Here is a 21,318-nt window from a genome sequence, read left to right on the forward strand (position 1 = left end):
ACCCGGCAGCAGGCTCACACACACTCGCCTGCCGGGTACGTGTGTGTGTTGCAGGCCACGGTTCAACCATAGAGGAAGACATCAACGGTCCACCACTCTGCTGGGACTTTGGTTTATTTCACAAAAGTAAACGCACGTACAAAGTGTGACCATGGTCCAGGGTGCAACATAAATTGTCAGATAACTGATGGTGCGTGACAATAAGAGTAGACGTACATTTTAACAATTTTTACTGATATATTTAGACCCCACTGAGGCAAATTAAAATTACAAAATAAAGTATATAAATTTTGAAATTTTGAGAAACAAGATTGAAATGGACGAGTGTCGTCTCGGAGGACGGCCGAGAGAGGAGACTTTGGTAATAAATTATCGATTATTTGTTTTTGTTTGGAAAATGTAATACTAGAAATAATGTCCTTTGTGAATTAAAACAGGAATGTGAATGAGTTTCCTTATGGAAAATTGCAAACTTTAAAGCTGCCTGTGACAATGTAGGGAAAGGGACAAAAATATCTGTTTATATGGACATTATATGCAAGTTCCACATTTATCTCGGTACAGGACCCCTGTAGTTTGACGATCAACATGGTCATGGTGTGCGTTGATAATATCATTCTATCTCCATGAAAAAGAAAGTTAAAAATAGTCTTAAAAACGTCCATTAGAATTTATCTTCACTGTCATTGTGCGCTGGTATAGCTAGCAAGTTAGCACTATTTGTACCGCATGCAGCATGCAGGCCGACGATACACACACACACACCCGCACCGTCTCCAGATCCTACGCGCTAAAGCATAGTAGATCGCTTATCAAAGATTGGCCCTTCGGTGACCTTTCTAACCAACTGCAGACGGGCACTCTCTCCCCGAAGCCTGAGTATGTAGGAGCCACTGTACCAACGACCGTTCACAATAAAATCGCTTTCTTTCATAAAATAGCAGTCTATTTCTTGTTTCAAACGCGTGAGGGTGACATTCAAAAATCTGTCCTAGGAATTGTGCAAGCATTTGAAATTCACACGACATGCGCGAAGAATAGAATTATATCGTCGGTTTTTCACTTTTTTTCTCCTGAACCAGATGGCCGATTGATCTCGAACTTTCACAGGTTGGTTATTATACGTATGTTCGATTAGAAAAAGTGCTGCCAAGTTACTAACACTTCCACCTATTGTACACGCTTCAGTAGACTGTCTTTTAATGCGATGTGTTTGGTTCCAGTTGATATACAGTGTGGACATAAGCTAGGAATGGAAGACGGGAGTATTCCTGATGATAGGATCACAGCATCTAGTCAGTGGGTTCATATACTCAGCCGAGTAATGCACGACTGAACCTGAACAGTGGTTGGTACCCAGCTTGGACAGTTCGTTGGTTCATGGCTTCAAGTATATATGGGTTTAGACCCCATGCATATTGAGGGCGTCGTCACACAGGGCGATCCAGACTATGATGACTGGGTGACACACTACCAGGTACAATACAGCATTGATGGCACTGCATGGCTGTATGTTAATGGGGACTCTACTCCACAGGTAAGAGTACTCAGCAAAGACACGGAAAAGTTTCCGTATGGCGCCACCACTTTTTCATTCGATATGAAATAATATAGTATTTAATTTACCTCAATGAGATATCCCTTTCTGTAAATATGAGTGAAAAAGTGGTGGCGCCATACGGAAAGTTATCCTTATTCAGGATTTATGTGTCAATTGTTATTACTTCATAATGCAGTACAGCCACTATTTATAACCAAAGTGTAAATTATCATTTGTATTGATTTGTGTCTCCACCTCTGGTTTGTATTTATTTTTTACAGACATTCATTGGCAACACTGATAGAAACACCCCAGTTACCAATATATTCCAGCAGCCTATTCAAGCACGGTACATCCGCATCAGACCTACAGCCTGGAATGGGTTGCCAGCCCTACGTATTGAACTCCTTGGATGCAGAGGTATTGTTTCAGTCAATCACCACGTTTTCAAATGTCAGGCTTATTGCCTAAATCTTAACCTGAATTAATATATGCTAGCCTCTTCTTCTAATCTTAAAGTTAAAAGTAAACAAAATATTGCCAACCAGTGGATGTTATCAAAATGGACACCAATAGGAGTGACGAAACTGTCTGGGGTATTTATGAATATCCAATTCTATAAATAAGTTCATCTGGATTGTTGATAATCATGATTATAAAGATTTGCAAGTAACATCTACATAAACTTGGATTTGCAAAAAAACGAAACTTTGAATTTAAGATAAATGTCCATATTCGCGCCTTCAAGACAAATTAAACAGATTGCTGTATATTTGTTAACGAAAGGTTATTGTGAACCGTTTGACCACAAAGCAGTCAGGTGAATCACTTAATCACCAAACACACATTTTTGATATTTAATAGGGAAATCTGTTTTATGTAAAATAGAGAAATGGAACTCTCAAAATCAAAATTATAGATCACTCGGTTTCGGATGCTGCATATCAAATACATTATGAAGGGGCCTCATTAAAAGACTCATTCTCAACGTGCCTTCCAATTTACTGCACCCGAACTACGGAACAATGTACCACACCAAATCATAAACTGCCCCACCCTGGAACAATTTAAATTGCAACTTAAAACACAACTGTTCACTCACCCAAGCGCATAGAGACTTTATTGTATTATGCGTTTTAGAATAACCGTTTATTATTATTATTATTATTATTATTATTATTATTATTATTATTATTATTATTATTATGCCTATTAACCCATTGATCATGACATTTTACACAACTAACGACCTAACTTAGAATTGATATTCAAAGTTTGTAGCGAAAACTGTGATTGTACATAACGACCTGCGAAACTAATACTCAATGTATAGATAAAATCGTTGATGGTGATACGTACCACATAATGGTAACTCAGACTGGTTTGATACTTGGCAGGGATTTCACGAAGGCTGTTTTCAAAAACTGTGCCCGTTTAAGATAAACGCCCAATGCTTCATGCTTATTGCCCCAGCAAATTTTGAAAACGATGCAAAACATTAGTGACCAGGTTGTGAAAAAAAAATCGTTATGCAGATGATACAACGCTCTTGTCAATTTCTAAAGCTAAACTACACGATTCGGTATGACGCGTTATGATTGGAACGATCGGCATCAAAATCGGCATCAAATGTCGAAGTGCGAAGGAGGTAAACAAAGGTTAGCAATTGACAAGACAAACAGCCATAAATTGATCAAAATGTCGCATTGTACGGATCAGATGAGAAACAGTTGCTAAACGGTTAATGGCAAGTCTTGAATGTCAGTATGTTGGAGAAAGTCCATAACCTGAACATCTTTGGTTACTCCACATATTAAATATTAAATACTAAACTCGTTGTGTCTGGTTCTATGTTGGACAACGTTTTCAATTGGCATGATTAAGGTCGGTTTGTGCCCTCTGCGACTGCGTGCACACACCCGACAATTCGAACTTGGATTAACGTTCATGATTCGTCATCAAAAATTAGATAACGCATTAAATTTAATTGTACAAAATTTCACTTAATTGAGACACACCAAACTCAGTTTAAAAAGTTACAAGTAAACAATTCATGGTGAGACTTTGCATTATATCAATACTGGACATAACAAACTCGGTGCATCCGCAACAGACCAACAGCCTTGAATACAAACCCATACTTGCGTATTGAGCTCATTGGCTGCAGAGGTAAGTGATGTAATTTATTGATGTATGCTGTTGACCACTTACCACGTTCTCCAAGTGCACAATGTCATCCAATTGAGACATTCATTCATTTTGTTAGTCGAGTATCACATATGGATCACCGTAGTTTCCGACACGATCCTCCGTAGTCAATATATTACATGGTGTCATAATAAAGGAACCCTTAAAAGTGTTAAACCAGACAGATTCGACTGAGGAACAAAGACATGTTCCTGATTTCGTCACTATAAGGACAGTTAGTGAGTACCAGAAATAATTGTGAATTTTCCCTAAGAAATTCTAGTCTTTCCACACGTGACCGACATTCACGTAACGTATTAAGACGTTCGTGGTCGTGAGCAAAGCGTGGACAGGAACACGCAGTAAATCTAGAATAACAGTGCAACTGACAGCCGTAGAACTAACTGTGAATAACTATGATTAATAACTCAAAAATAATACTAGTTTAGCGAATTTTGGGATGCGTAACGAATTTTTGGGCACATAACACTCAACTCAGAGCCGAAATTAAAATCTACGGAGGCCTATACAAGACATTAAGATGTCAAAAGCAGACAAGCCAAGTATGAACTGGCTTGCCATAGACCTTAAAAAAAAATGGAAACGCTTTAAGCAACACTGCGCTTTCACATTCAAAGGTCCTCTTGCTTCAAAATCAGAGGTAGAGAATAATAATAATAATAACAGTACCTGATGACATATATTGCAGACAAATCCTTGACGGTGAAACTTTCCCTATTATGGCGACTCAGACTGGTTTGATACTTGGCAGGGGGTTCATCAAGGCTGTATAACATATTTGTATTTGTTTAAGATCTACGCCCAATGTTTGATGCTTAATGCCTCAGCAAATTTTGAAGTTGGTGTTAAATATTAGTGACCAAGTTGTAAACAATAATCGTTATGCAGATGATAGAACGCTCTTGTCAATTTCTAAAACTGAACTACACGATTTGATGGGACGTGAATTATGATTCAACGTAGACAAAGCAATGAGCTTGTCTGTCTGAAGGAATACTTTTATGAGCAGCTATATCAGCATTAAAGGTGGTAGTGAGGAGGTGGTACAGAAAGGGTTAGCACTTGGCAAGACAAACAGCCATAGATCGACCGAAAGAAGCACCTTATTGTACGGTTCAGAGCAAGGTTAACGCATGGTAAGAAACCCCCAAAATACAAAGAAACGGATGCTAAATATTTAACGGCAAGTCTTGAGTGTTAGTATGTTGGAGAAAGTCCATACTCGAACATGGTTGTGTTTGGTTCTAGTTGGATATTGTGGACACTAGATAGGAATGGAAGACGGAATTACTCCCGTTGAAAAATGAGCTTCTTGGCTGCAGAGGTTTCAATCATTCACAACGTTTTCTATTGGCATGCTTAGCCGGTTAATACTCGCTGCGACTGCGTGCACGCACCCGATCGTTCGAACATGGACTTAAACGTTCGTGCTTCATCATCAAATATAAGAATACGCATTCAATTTTATTGTACAAGAACCCACTTAATTGAAATACACCAAACTAAATTCAAAAGTTACAAGTAAACAATTCATTGTCAGCCTTTGCATTTGTATTACTACTGCACATCACAAACTCGGTGCATCCGCATCATACCAACAGCCTTGAATACAAACTCTTACTTACGTATTGAGCTCATTGGCTGCAGAGGTAAGTGATGTAATTTAATGATGTATGCTGTTGATCCCTCACCACGTTCTCTAAGTGCACAATGTCATCCAATTGAGACATTCCAAACTGTACTCAATTGTTAGTCGAGCAAAGCATCAATAAAGCACATTACATATTACACATTACATTACATGAAATAAGTAATTCTAAACTAAATTGTTCAAACACTCAAATCGGTGTATTTCACTCACGAAACAGAGTCCCCTTAGAGCCATTAGTGTTCTAGAGAAGCCTTTTAAAAAGAAATAAAAAAAATTAAAAAATTTACTGCCACTTTAAAGAACAGGAACAGAACGCATTCAATTTAAATTTTCAATCAATCAAATATTTTATATTAGATTCTAGAACACGCGTGGAGTTATTTAATTTTATCCCCCAAAAAACTATAGCTTACCAGCCACTTAAACGTATTTAAATAAAAGAACATCAAATAATAGTAGGGGAATAAATGGGTGGTGACGAGTTCTTAAACGGCCATTTCAAACCGGTAGGGTCATGACCGGGCGGTGCATTTCTTTGAGATAGTTTTTGGATAGCATTTGCTAACCCGCACAAATGCTATCCGAAAACAATCGGTTACAAACAGCTCTGGCTGTGCTTTTATCAACTTTTTAAACACCCCACGTGAAATGTTCTCCGCCGATAGGAAAAGCCAAACTGTCTGAGGTATTTTTAAATGTTGATTATTTGTACTTTCTTATGTTTTCCAGATGATATTCTTGAGACTGCCAACGGTCAAGCCTTCATCGTTCACCATCACACAGATAATAACCAAGACGAAACAAACTGCCCAAGTCTGAACAGTGAAGGAGGATGGTGGTTTAATAGATGCTCTGGTATACCTGGTGTAGATAATAACCTTAATGCTGAATATATACAACCTGGTGATACGATGGGTCCATACAAACGAGTCATGAGAGCTACTGAATGGAATGGGTCTCGTATTGCAAAGACTGAAATCAAAATACGCCGCAAATCTCCACCTCGTGGCTAAAAAAATTGAGGATGGAAATTGCAGTGACAATCAAATTATAAGCCAACGCAGACTCGTATATTGGTACAATTATCCACCAAATTGGTTATCTATTTAGCTCAGACTTAAACAGGTAAACAATACCGTGGTATATGGACTGTTCAATCACAAAATAGAAGCTAAGCCAACAACTAACAAAAAAATGTTTAGCCTTTAAAGACACTGGACACTATTGGTAATTGTCAAAGACCATGCACTTATCTCGCTCGGTATATATCAACATATTCATAAAATAACAAACCTATGAAAATTTGAGCTTGATTGGTCGTCGTGTTGCGAGATAACTATGAAAAAAAAAACCTTGTCACACGAAGTTGTGTGCTTTCAAATGCTTGATTTCGAGACCTCAAAATCAAATTATAAGGTCTCGAAATCAAACTATTTGAAAATGACTTCTTTCTCGAAAACTACGTCACTTAAGAGGGAGCCATTTCCCACCTCTCCCCATTACTCGTTACCAAGTAATTTATGCTAGTAAATATTTTGAGTAATTACCAATAGTGTCCAGCAGTCCAGTTAAAACTTTAAATATTACCAAAATGAATTCATGTAGAATCAGTTGGATGTAACAACATTATCAAAACAGACTGGTGTCAAACACATGCTACACTGTTTAAAAATTAAAGTAGAAGGGCATACTTATAATTTTTTTCAAAAACTTGTTTTAGGATTGTATTTTTAGAGCTCACACAGTTCTGTTCGAAAATACATTTTGCATAAGTCAGTACAAACGCAATGGCAACTGTTTCTCATTGAAGCATTCGTGTAACAAGCTAGCCTACTGATTAAGCTGCCTTGATTCCTAACACAACATCGCTACAACGAACAGCGGGTCAGAATGATCCATCTCCTTTCTAATTTCTTGAGGAGAAACACTGAGTACAAGTTGTGGGTGCACTTTTGTTAAAGGGAACAAAATCGCGTTCACTTAAATAGTAGCAAGATCACAGACCAATGAGAGCGGACCAGTTGCTCTATGACTTGGTGCTTCTTATATTGGATGTAAAGCTTTACTGGGAACGTAGAGTGTAACAACCGCAGCCTTAATAATGTAATTTTACATGCACATTGAATGAAAACTAAGATGGGGTTAGGAATATACGGCGGATTTCGAGACCTCAAATTCTAAGTCTGAGGTCTCGAAATCAAATTCAGGGAAAATTACTTTTTTCTCGTAACCTACTTCACTTCAGAGGGAGCCGTTTCTCACAATGTTTTATACTATCACATCTCCCTGTTACTCATAATCAAGAAAGGTTTTATGCTAATAATTATTTTGAGTAATTACCAATAGTGTCTACTGCCTTTAATTGGATTTGACATGCACATTGAAGGAAAACAAAGATGGGATTAGGAATACACGGCGGATTGAGATGAAGCTCCCAGAGGAATACATATGACTTTGGAATGAATAACATTTACAAAATTTACCAGGCTTGCCTTAATTTTGAAGTTATTAAAATTTTCACTTAATTATTAAGCATTGTTGTAACCGTGGTATAAACCTCATTGTATTTCGTAGATAGCTGCTGAAACCATTTTTAAAATTCAGAAGAAGTTATCAAACCTAAGCAAAAGTGTACTTTCGTAATGAAGGGAATCTTCAAACTAAATTGGTTAACAAGTTACTCAACAGTTTAGGGAAACGCATGGGGGGATTGTCTAGACTTGAATCTATCATTAAGGATCAACTTAAAGCAAATAACATTGTATTTGATTTGAAGAAAAAAATAGAACTTCTCTTTTAAGAATGGTTTCTTTTATAAATTGATCTTAACAACCGTTTACATGTATAATATAGTACTTTAGAAAGTAATATTGTGATGCCACCATTTGCAATGTATCAGTTATATTTAAGAAGCATTGCTCTTTAGAATTAATTGTCAACAAAACACTTTCCCGTTGAAGAAAAACTTCACCTGGTCCTGTTTTCCAAACCTTTAAACTACTCCAATTTAAAACGTTGGAAACCGTGGTCAAAAACTAAAGAGTTGCCAATGTTACCAGCCGTCGCGACGGTAGATTTCAACAAACTCTTCCTACCTTCGGATTAATCTTAGGACTTAAGACGAGTTAAGATCCGAATCCAGAGAAGTTAGGACGGGTTACTTGTCCTAAACTCGAGATAGGATTAATGTTAGCGTTTCGTGAAATCGGCTGCAGGTTCCTTGGGCAGTTTACCTTGTCAACCTTGGTTTGTTATTATTATTATTGGTTTATTGGTTTATTAAAAAAAAAACATTTCAAAAGTCACAGCAAAACGTTGATTTGTTTTTGAATTACAAACATTACAATAACTATGTTAAAAAATATAGACAATAGTAAAAGGCACAAATGCCACAAAAGACCTACGATAAAAACACGGAACACCAAGAAAACAATTATAATTAATATAGGTTACAACAAAAATTACAACAAGGTGTTACTGAGGTGTTATCAAGTCATTTGGGTTTATAATCCAACACTGACATTTTACATTATATGTCTGGACACTGGAAACAAGCTAGCCTGGTCAGGGAAAGATTGTGTCTGGACTTTAAAATAAAAAACACATTGTAACTCCAACAGCTTTAAGCTACGAGGGAATGCTATACGAGGGAATACTTTCACAAAAACCTTTCAAATCGCTGATCCCGATGGATCAACTTCTGTCCCATTCGATTTGCACTTGTGCCTTAATTGTAACTTATTTAATTAATATCTGCACTAGCCCTGTATTAGATTATTCCTCTGTACACAGATATAGCACGAAAGTGTAAGGCCGCCAGGGCTAGATCTGCACCTATTAATAATTGTTGTGTAATATTTCATTGTACTGGTGTTAATTGTATCGATATATTATTGGTAAAACAAATTTATCTCAGAGACCATTTAAAAAAAATAACCAACACATTTTATTCAAATTTTTAAACATGCAAGCTGCGATTGATCAGTAAAATAATTAGAATTTCAAGATTTTTAGTAAAGAATCTCTTAAAAAAAGAAATCAGATAGAGAGAAAAAAAAACAAAAAACGAAATAGCCTTGACAAACGTTTTAAGTTTTACCACATTGTTGGTAACAAGCTATTTTTTAAGAATGGTTTCTGATTTAAATTTGATTGTAACTGATCTAAAAAGCTCCTAAAGTTATACTAAATCATAAGTGGTACTTGTGGTTAGTTATTTAATAAATTCAGTGGCTAGGACAATGGGGTGTGGGTTCAAATCCTGATCGCTTGGTATGTATGGTTAGATGAGAGATAGGTCTGGTGACTGTTTGGACTTTGATAGTGACTTAAGTGAGAACATGGACTGTTTTCTCCCAAGGGAGCTGAATTGGGTTATAGGGAATAAACAAAATGGGCCACAAAACTAATGAAAATTGATACCCAAAACAAAGTCAAACAGCCAACAATATTGGTGTCATGTAAGAAAAAGCATCAGGCAAGAGTATCATCGCCACTTTCAAGAGTTGTTCCATATTTAAGTGTGATTTACAATTTATGTAAATTGTTTGCTGTTCCTTCTGGATGGATTGCAATTCGCGTCATTTACCACCATCTTTGATGTAATAATACGAGAGAAGTGCACTTGTCCCTTACAGGTCACAGCAAACTTGTGGTGATCAAAATTACATCACTGTTAAAAACCCTGAACTCATTTTGAATAAAAAGGAGGTCATATTGTATTCTCCAAAGCCCAGTTTTAACAAAATTCAAAAATTCCTTGTTGGTTTAATCGAACAACAGATGGTGACAAGCAAGACAACATGCTACCAACAATATATTAACAAGCGTATATCAAAATTGGCATTTATTTGTGAAGACTGACTGGTAAAAGGTAAAGACACATGAAGCTAATGAGCCTCAACTTGTACTTGTTTTATAGTTTGCTATGGTAAACAAGGGACTCCAATTACATCTGGTGACCCGGCAGGTCTTATCAATATCACATACGGTTTGTTCAAGTTTTGAATTATGAAAAAATCGCAATCAAAATATGGAATCAATAACTTTTCTTTATACAAGCTAGTTAGTCAATAGCATTTCAAACATGTTCAACATTTGTTGAGTTTTTATTCAATTATTTATCGGTGGATGTATTAATGATAATAATGTTGTAGTTGAAATCATTTTTAAATACTATGATTCTCTTTTGTTTAGATAAAAAAAAAAAAAAACACGAACAAGCAAACGATCTTGAAAATTGACAAGTTGGATTCCAATAGATTCTGTTTTAAGTAAACAAGTAATGTATTTGAAAAACAAACAAAACGAAAAACAATTTGCAAAATGCATACCACATTTTTCTGAAAATGATGTTCCAAGAGTTCAAGCTTTAAGAATGATTTCTGTTTTTAGAATATCCTTTTTAACTGTAATTCTGTGTACAGCTCAAAAAAAAAAAAAAATTAAAACGTGTAAGATTTTAAATCAATGGCAAGTTATGATTGAAGTTTTTTTTTCACTGGCAGTGGGGCTGTAAAATTTGACCTAAAAAATTGTTTAGGAATAATGGTACCACTTAACAACCAACAAGTAAGGGTCAAAACTGCTCTATAACATTCAAGAAGAGGGTCTAACTGCTACTTCGGTGCGTTGTTAAAATATCAAAAACACTTGTCAATGCCACTTTTAAAATCTTACACTATGTGCCTCGATTGTGAGTTGTAGAGTAAAGTAAACTTGTTGGTAGTTACAACACTCTTAAAACTCCCGGGTCAGAATTGATCCGGATTTTGGTCCCAGTGGGCCATGCCCATTTCTGGGTCACTTTGACTCTGAATCCCTGTCAACGAGTCCCGGAATCCGAGTCAAAATCCCCGCATTTAACCAAATTTCTGGTCACAATGATACAGAATCCGGGTCACATTGACACGGATTCCGGGTTAAACAGACCCAGAAATGGGTCTAGCCCCCTGGGACCCAAATCCGAGTTATTCCTGACCCGGGAGTTTTTAGAGTGTATACTGTGTAAGTCTCACGATGAAAAGGTCACTATTGAGCTTTCGGGTACCTGTGAGTCAAAAGCTATGAAAATTACGCCTAAATGCAAGTTCGTATAAGTTTAATGCGTTGGTCACATCACTGTTGCCATACCATGTAATGATAATCTCTAAATGAGTTTTGGTGGTTCTGAAAAGAAACGTTGGTTTCACTGTTCAATACTCAAAACTAAATTGTGGAATTATTTCTCTTTAAAACTGACAACGAATAATTGTTAAAATTAATGGTTGATAAATGTGTTCTTATTACGATAGACCCTATTCAATGGAGGAATTTTATTATAGCAGCACTCTACAATTACACAAGCAGTTCATAATACAAGCTGTAGCTTTTTTTCGAGGTTTCAGAAATTTCAAATTCTCTCGAAGTTGACTTACACAGTCTATCGGTATTATTGATGTTTAGTGGTATTGTATGTGCAGTATGTAGTATCTTGTTCAAATTTAAATTCATATTCTGTCTTGTGCATTGCTGGGGTCTATTACTATTATACAAACTGTTTGTTAACTCAAACCCATTACTAAAATCTATGAAGAATACGCCTTTGTTAAAATCAAAGGGGTGTCTAAAATGTGAGATAACAAAAAAATCGTACTTAAGGAGAGTAATTTTGAAAAGAATTTGATGTCAAACAGACCTTCACCATTATTGAGGTTTGCAAATCCACGAATTATACTATAGAGAAATCTTACAAAATACCAACAGTTAAGAGGGCAAAAAAAAAAATTTTGGGGGGGCTTTCGTTGAAATTTTGCTCTAAAATGCTTTTTTAATGAAAAACTTAATTTTCACTGACTATACTAATAACTAATAACTAATACTTTTAAACTTACTGGTTAGCACTAACCATTGATAAACCTGCAGTTAAAGTCCCGGGTTGTGTAAAACTAAAGAATTGTGTTAAATCGTCCACAAATACAACGTTTAAACCTCAGCAACTTTAAACTAGATTTAGTACCCAATATTTTTTTATCCGATGGGTCACTAAAAAATAGAACATTTCAGTGAAAATGTATACCCATGTTATCTTAAAGGAGGGATTAAAAAACATATTACATTTAGCTCCACTGGTAAAATGTGGAACTATTGTTATGTACTGTTGTAGAAAGAGGACACAAATAAAAGATGTAACATCAACTGCTAGTCTTAAAAGTAGTACTTCTTTTGTGCTAAAAAATTTGTATTGGTAAAGGACCACACTAACAAGTAAATGTCTGTATCCTACCAACGAACTAATGAACAACATTCACTCTGTAATTCCCTTATTGCAAACTATGATGAATAACTTAATTACCCATTTCTTGATTTACAACTTAAAATGACAATTATTGGAACCTAATATTGGTAATCTTGCACTTTCGACCACCCCAGCTGCAACAACAATCTTCTTCAAATGCGCTCTCTTTCGGATGTTACTCAGCTACACGAAGAGTTACGATGAATAGGAGAGACTTCTAAAAAATAAATGCTAATACGAATCTTTATTGATAGTAAACAGTACATGAACCTGACCGCGTATTTTGCTCATTCATCCAAATAATAAGAGGTATTCGATACACATCTTTTGCCTTTGTGTTTTTAGCATACCAAGCAAACTTTCACAGTAGGAGATTTAGGAAACATTCCGGGGTTTAAGAACTTGGACCATTGATCGACATTACACTATAGTAGTGGGTGCGTTGGATTCCCATGTTCAGACCTCTTTATTCAAGTACATTTGTAGCAGCAGGTTTGGGGAGTTGTTACATAAGAGTGAACTAACCACTGGGACCTGGTTGTTTATATTTTCATGTTTAAAAGATGCAAGCACTGCTTCAGACCTCTTTATTCAAGTACATTTGTAGCAGCAGGTTTGGGCAGTTGTTACATAAGAGTGGACTAACCACTAGGACCTGGTTGTTAATATTTTCATGTCTAAAAGATGCAAGCATATGCAAACTGACGTCATAAGGTCATTCTCGCTCGAGTATTCTCCGATGGGCCGAACCGCTCTGGAGTTTAGTATTTAGTGCCTTCCGAAAACTAAGCGTATACAAAAGTTAATCAGCGCAATACAATTATTGTGCTACCAAACTGCCATGTCAAAAATGTACAAGTGACTGGTATCCTGCTCATTTCTGCTAAGAAAGAACGATATGCAATAATGTACATGCAGCTCTTAGCCCTATATACACATGTAGAAGTAATTCTCTGTACACAGATACTGTAGTATAATACGGAAGTGTAAGGCCACCAGGGCTAATGCAGCTTTATGATGAAGTTGGACCCTGGGCCCAGTTTCATTTCCGGGGGCAGAATCTGCTGCCAACCCCAGCCGACGATCGGTCTCACGGCGCCGTCACACATTGAACTCTGACTGAATTGGAAGACTAGGCCCCGCTGAAAAAGATCGTTATTTTTTTTTTATTATTTTTTTTTATGCAAGTCGCCTGACACACAAGGCCTGAAGGCCACTTCAAGGTGTGGGCTACAATTATTTTTTCCAGAGGCCATTGCCACCTACTCCTAGTGCTGTAACAGGGTTACCCCCTTTCACAGTCCATACGAATGTAGGCTTGGGTATCTTCAATTCAAAGCCTAGCCGCTAGAGCCCTTACCAAAATTTCCAATTCATTTCCAATTGAATATTTCAGTTGGAACCAATTGGATATTTTCCCCATTGGATATTGGCACAAACCAATTGGAACCAATAGGTATTGCAATTTTCCAATTGGAATTTTCCATATCAACATTTTGAATTGGAACCAATTGGACATTTTAACCAATTGGACTTTCCTATTCCAATTGGACATTTTACCCATTGGACTTTCCTATTCCAATTGGGAATTTTTCATCTATTTTCCAATTGGATTCCCCCCCCCCCCCCCGATTTAACCACTTGCTCTTCGACAGTCTTATTCCCAATGGTGTTTTTCCTGTCGAAAGCAAAGACATTCCGATTTGATTTGTTTGGATCTTTTTGAAATGTTATTTCCAGTGTAGGCAACATTTCAACTTTTCTACAACTGCACCTTATGCTCCTACTTTAATTGATATTCGATTGGGTTTACTGTAAATAAAAACGAGAAGTTAAAAGACATTTAATTAAACTCAACAAAAGTCACAAAGACATTTATTTAAAATCCATATTTTTAAGGCTAATCACCATCAAGACAACTCCACAACTTAAGTGCTTACAACCTGACAACCTAGACCACGCAAGTCTTGCACATGTATATTATTTGAACATTTGTGTTCATTCAAGCATGTATAACTTTTTCCTCTTCACGTTTTCAAGCAGTGTGCGTTGTTTTAATTCATGTGGTGAGACTCCAGATGGTCTGTTATAGGAGCAGTTGAATAATATAACTATTGCAGTCAAAATGCGTATGTTTATGTTATTAAAGTTAAATAGTAAAACAGTTATGTTCAACAGTAAAACAGTTAGGCAGTGGACAATATTGGTAATTACTCAAAATAATTATTTGCCTAAAACGCTACTTGGTTACGAGTAATGGGGAGCTGTTGATAGTACAAAACATTGTGAGAAACGGCTCCCTCTGAAGTGACGTAGTTTTCGAGAAAGAAGTAATTTTCCAGAACTTTGATTTTGAGACCTCACATTTAGAATTTGAGGTCTCAAAATCAAGCATCTGAAAGCACACAACTAAGTGTGACAAGAGTGTTTTTTCTTTCATTATTTTCTTGCAACTTCGATGACCGATTGATCTCAAGTTTTCACAGGTTTGTTATTTGATACATATGTTGAGATACACCAAGTATGACAATTACCAATAGTGTCCATTTTTTTTTTTAAACAGCTAATAAATAACAAAGCAATATCATCTCACTAATTTAATTTAAAAAGAAGTTAAACACAGATTCAAGTTTACTTCTCCTGAGGCCAACTAGCTGAGAAACTGAATGGAAGAGGTTTTAGACTATTGCAGTAAGGCACTTTCTCTAGGCAAGAAATGCTGTCTCTTTGAGCATTAAAAATATGCACTGCTTAGCTAAAAATGTCAATGAGAAACATCTTTTCATTTCTTTTTTACACGTTTTCATTGAACATTTTCCATGGCTACAAATTTGTTTCACTGAAAATAATTCTATACAGGGGACCAAAAGTTCTGTCCTCCGGTGATTGTCCACAAATTAATGGTTTTCATTTAGACAGCTCTTCACAGAATGGCTGTTACAGTACACCCACATAAATTATGTGAATACTAAATAAAAAACAGCATGAATATCAGTCCAATTTGTGTATCAAATCCATTCAATTACTGTCACAAAATTTTTTAGGTAAATCAGGAGCTAATTTATAAGGGAATAAAGGGGTAGTGAAGAGTTTTTCAATGTACGTTTAAAGCCGGCAGGGTCGGCTGCCTTTATCGCACGGCAAAGACCCTGCAAGGTTTTAAACGGACATTTAAGAACGAGTCACTCCTTTATTCCCATTCAAGGCTTTAGAATGTAAACAATATGACCAGGGCGAAGTTTTAACATTAACAAACATTAAAAAATACAGTTATAGACACTTTAACAATTGAAAATTCAAGGTTTTAAATAGCTTGTTATAAACAGAGGTCCAGTGGGCATTAACAAAAGGTATTTATGAATGGGAATCAATGTGTGTTGAATCGGTTTTCAACTAGTGGTTTAAACCCGTCGAGGCCTGGTTCTCGATAATTTACCTCGACTTTGTCTCGGTAAAATTATCAAGAACCAGGCCTCTCTGGGTTTAAACCACTAGTTGAAAACCTCTTCACCACACATTGATTCCCTTATTTAACGTACTTTAAATAATGTGGAATTTAAAGGAACACGTTGCCTTGGGTCGGACGAGTTTGTCTTTAAAAAGCGTTTGTAACCGTTTTTTTTTTAAATGCATATGGTTGGAAAGTAGAATACAATAATCCATACAAACTTCCCTCGAAATTGCATGGTTTTCCTTTTACTGTGCGAACTAACACGGTCGGCCTTTTATGGGGGTCAAAAATTTGACTCCCATAAATGGCTCATCGTGTTTGTCGACGAGGTAAAAGGAAAACCGTGCAATTTCGAGGCATGTTTGTGTGGATCATTGTATTCTACTTTTACAACATCTTTCTACCCATATGCACTTTATAACAAACGGTTACAAACGCTTTTGAAAGACAAACACGACCGATTCAAGGCAACATGTTCCTTTAAGCAAACTGTATGATCCTTACCTACATTATACAATTGTTACACGTCGTGACAGGGTCCATGGCATTTTGTATACCCGAGGGGGAAAATGGCACCCGAGGCAAAGATTGGTTAGTTCTCGACACAACAGTTTGTTACCAAGGAAAAGGTATAACAAGCAGGTCTACCTTTGCCATTGCCAGGATGTGGCGCTGACGTTCAACAACTGCGTCTCCATCAGTGTTTATGTCACTCATTGGTTCTGTGGAGAATGTGGTCACATTTGGTATTCTGATTCTACTTCCACTGTCTAAAATACTTTGAAGTTGACCCTCATTATCTGGGGAAAAAAACAAAACAAAAAAGCCTAATAAATGTTAGGCCTATAACTATTAGATTTTTATAAAATTACACGTAGGCCTAGGTATTTATTTTTTATATGTTGACCCTTCACTGAGGGCTTGTTGAAACTACCTCTGACATGTCCGTGGGCTTGAACATGTTGAAAGCACCACTTACTCGAGTACCAATACCATGCATGCTCGCGAGCTCCGACTCTGTGCTTATCACAGTCATGACAGTCAGTGATACAATTTTCACAATCAAAATTTAAAATAACAAATAGGTAGGCTAATCACAAATACAATTTTCACAATCAAAAACTAAACGATTTTTTTTTTTAAATCATCTATCCAACGACACTTTTACACTTAATCGTGTGTTGAAATCTTTTTTTTTTAAATTCCTGCTGCAAGAGATAGGGGCCTAATCCATTATTTACAGTTCCAATGCATGGCTAAGCATGCTAAGCGCTTTTTTAATTAGTAGTAGGCTAGCTTGTTATGTTAGCATTTTTAGAGCAGGAGCACAGGCCGCCGAGGGGGGTCAGCCTAGCTGAAAAGTTAACAAATTTTCATGTAGAGGGGGGGGGGGGGGCTATCCTCTACTATATAAGTTAACTATAGCAATTATGGTCCATGGACCCATGTACATGCCCATGGACCATGTAAGTTAGGAAATGGACGTCTGCCTTTTTTTTTAGTTAATCATGTTTGTTAGTCCATGGAGGTAGAATTCTACCTCCATGGTTAGTCTGATCAGCTGATAGGCCTATAGCATGTATAGTGATACTGATAGTTATTATGTTTAGTTAGGTTATAATATTGAAGAACAAATTAAGGGCGGTTACAGGACTGGTAAGAAAAAATATCCTTTAAGATCACAGATTTATATAAAACTTACACGGTTTAATGATGATGATAGTAGAAAACATCCCTTGAAATATTTCTGTCTGAAATGCCATATTTGATGAGAAATAAATAAAACAAATTTCCGATTGGAGTTTATCGCTCAGTGAGCGTTTTATTCATTTTTTGAATGAATTTCGTAGATACTGCCCTCACACGACCAATAATAGTTATTTTGTTTTCTCAATTCGGCACGCGTAAATAATTCGCGAACGGTCGGTTACTGGTTCGCAGCAAACGTCGTTCTCAAGGATGATCGATCTCGCCGCGCAAAGCGCACCAAATTAACCCTCCGTGGAGATGAGCCGAGCATACGAGGTTGTAGTGTTATTCACGTCGATGAGTTGGCCACGTTGCTGCTAGTGCTAGACGCACGAACACACACACGTAAGCTAAGTCATGCCTGAGACCAGCACTATGGCCAGTTCAAGCCCAATGAAGTGAGTATTTTGTTTAATTTAGAATCCAACAAACTTGTCATATCATCATCTGATCATCCACATCATATCCTCATTTATTTTATTTTATTTCATTTTTTTTTTTCAATAAGAAAATCTTCACCGTCAAATCGGAAAATCTTCGTGTGGCATTCCAACGATACCACAATAGTATCGTTGGTCACAGTTTAGCTACGTCAAAAGTAGTTGCGATAATCGTAACCCTCCATCCTCCCGACGGTCGGAGACCGGAGGGTTACGACACAAGACTGATATTATCGGTGTAACTAGCAGTTTTGACCAGTTTTTGCCAGACTCGTGATCAGATTCGTCCTTTTTTTCCACTTTCCAAAATCATGACAGACATTCTAAACACATGGAGTTGATCTTTATTGTATGACAACGTCATCTGGAACCCTTAAAACAACATCATGAAAATATTTGGCAGAAAAAACGACAAAAACTTACCAAAAGACTGACCGAATATATCCATAATCCATAGCGGGACCAACTAGTGATTTTGAACGTCGCACTTGCTTGGCAACAACCAATCAGCGTGACCCAACCATCGATGTCGTATGCGTATCGGCCATTCCAGCTTGCAAACTCACCGCCTGTGTGTGTAAGCACTGATCCCCCGCACCGAGTGCGCAGCATGCAGGCATGTACATGTACATGTACATGTACTGTGTGAACATCGTGCGTGCACAAACTATACAGCTCGTAAGTAAGTACCGTGTGCTGCTCCATACCCCCACATGGCCAAACACACCCCGACGTTGTGTGTGTGTGTGCAAGTGTACACAATACATGTACATGTACATGCCTGCATGCTGCGCACTCGGTGCGGGGGATCGGTGCTTACACACACAGTGCGGTGAGTTTGCAAGCTGGAATGGCCGATACGCATACGACATCGATGGTTGGGTCACGCTGATTGGTTGTTGCCAAGCAAGTGCGACATCAAAATCACTAGTTGGTCCCGCTATGGATTATGGATATATTCGGTCAGTCTTTTGGTAAGTTTTTGTCGTTTTTTCTGCCAAATATTTTCATGATGTAGTTTTAAGGGTTCCAGATGACGTTGTCATACAATAAAGATCAACTCCATGTGTTTAGAATGTCTGTCATGATTTTGGAAAGTGGAAAAAAAGGACGAATCTGATCACGAGTCTGGCAAAAACTGGTCAAAACTGCTAGTTACACCGATAATATCAGTCTTGTGTCGTAACCCTCCGGTCTCCGACCGTCGGGAGGATGGAGGGTTACGATTATCGCAACTACGTCAAAAGCACTCTGAAATCTCTGTGAACTCATGATTTTGACAGTTTTACAAAATTATTTCTCTTTCACCTTGTTAAAATTTTAGGGCCTTGAAAAAAAAGCCAGACAAAAACTGAGACTGGCCTCTGTCTCTGTGAATTTGTTCAGTCAGTCACTGAAAATAAGCTATTTTTTTATTCCTACATTTTAGTCCTAGTGGTGGCAGTGCATCTAGATAGGCCTACTCTACCATGCTGTTTCAACACCTGTGGATAAGGAGTTCCATGAACAACAAACCCTTCCCTCTGTTTTAATTAAAATGTAAGTTATCAAATTTGTGTTAGACTTTCCAAGATAAGTAATGTTTGTATCAAAAAAACAAGTTGTGATAAACATTTTCTCTATCAAATGGATGAAACCAGGAATGTTTTTTAATTGGTTATCGAGGGTGGTTCATCAAACACAAGTCAAACTCAAAGGTGTTGATTTATTTTAAAAGGTTATGTGATGGTTGAGGTGAAAGCTCAATCACAAAAGGAAAACAAAAGATAGTTATGTGGCAGAGTAAATGCAGTTTATTTGCAAGGCATCTAACATGACAAGACGAGACTATAAAAAGTTTTTTTTAAAGAAATTTATTGGTGTGGCTTTCTCTTTTTCAGCAACCCTGTGGGAACTACCAACAGTAAAGATGAATTCTTTGAAGACAGTGACTCGATTTCCTCTGGACTGTAAGTTCAGTATGCTTCTCTGTTTTTGCATTGCAAAAATAATAAAATTGACTAATAAATTAATCTTTGCAATTTTTAAAATAGTTTTATTTCTTCCTAAAGTGGCCACTTTGTACCTAAAAATAAAAAATGGCTGACATTTTTCAGTTGAAATTAATCTTGACCTTTTTATAACAGCCATCCTGCTAGTGCTAGAGTACGTTAAGCCCGGTTCATACTTCCTACGAATGCGAAAGCGAAGCGACTATGGCGTGAATTTGACGTCACAACTCCGTTTTCGCTGCGAATATTTGCAAGAGTCGAGCACAGGCCAACTTCCGCGAATATTTGTTGCGAATTTGTGACGTCAACATTCGCTTCGCATTCGCATTTGCAGGAAGTATGAACCGGGCTTTACAATACTTTAGGTAGAACATTGTTTGTGCACTTTAAACAATTTATGCATGTTGAAAGTAGCTTTTTTAGGTGAAAACAAATAAATAAAAAAGAAAACATACATGTAACTGATTTTTGTTTTGTTTTGCCGCAGTCTTATGATGAAAGACGTCACTACTTTAAGCCTTTTTAGTCAGAGTTTGTTTCAGTAATTCACCTCGAGGTACTCCAATCTGATTAAGCCTTCTTTGTTTTCTTTTTTATTGAAATTGATGTGTAAAAATGCAAGTAAATTTCAGCGTTCAGTTTTATCAGATCAGACAGTAGTTTACTTAGATTTTATGAAATTTTTGGCTCGTTATCTGGGCCCAATTTCATGGCTCTGCTGACCGTAACGTAAGCAAAGAATCAGCGCTTACTTAAGCAGGGAATTCTGCGCGTATGTCAAGCGTATTTAACAAGTTAACAGTGAATTTTTGCATGTGCACGCGTGTACGCGACGTTACTAAAATACTAGTCATTATTCGCTTACACCGCTAGCGCAAAAATTCTGCGCTTGCACAGTAAGCGAAGTAATGGTGATCGCAAGCACAAAATACTGCGGTAAGCAGAGCCATGAAATTAGGCCCTGGTCATGCTTATTTTGTATTGTAAATTTGTTTGAAGAAAATTGAATCAT

At 37.0% G+C, this 21,318-nt stretch overlaps 1 protein-coding gene and 1 long non-coding RNA gene across 2 annotated transcripts; both read left to right on the forward strand.

The window, feature by feature from the left end:
- The first annotated feature begins 1,351 nt into the window (after positions 1 to 1,351).
- LOC117305815 (hemocytin-like) lies at positions 1,352 to 6,743 on the forward strand. Its single transcript, XM_033790689.1, has 3 exons — positions 1,352 to 1,537; positions 1,822 to 1,960; positions 6,129 to 6,743. The coding sequence occupies exons 1-3, from the start codon at positions 1,397 to 1,399 to the stop codon at positions 6,410 to 6,412; spliced, it is 564 nt and encodes a 187-aa protein (XP_033646580.1). The 5' UTR covers positions 1,352 to 1,396; the 3' UTR covers positions 6,413 to 6,743.
- An 11,426-nt stretch (positions 6,744 to 18,169) lies between these two features.
- Positions 18,170 to 20,812, forward strand: LOC117305817. Its single transcript, XR_004520734.1, has 4 exons — positions 18,170 to 18,273; positions 19,745 to 19,854; positions 20,196 to 20,264; positions 20,794 to 20,812. It is a non-coding gene; the product is annotated as an uncharacterized LOC117305817 (long non-coding RNA).
- Positions 20,813 to 21,318: the final 506 nt, after the last annotated feature.

Source organism: Asterias rubens, unplaced genomic scaffold, assembly GCF_902459465.1.
Source record: "Asterias rubens unplaced genomic scaffold, eAstRub1.3, whole genome shotgun sequence".
NCBI lineage: Eukaryota > Metazoa > Echinodermata > Asteroidea > Forcipulatida > Asteriidae > Asterias > Asterias rubens.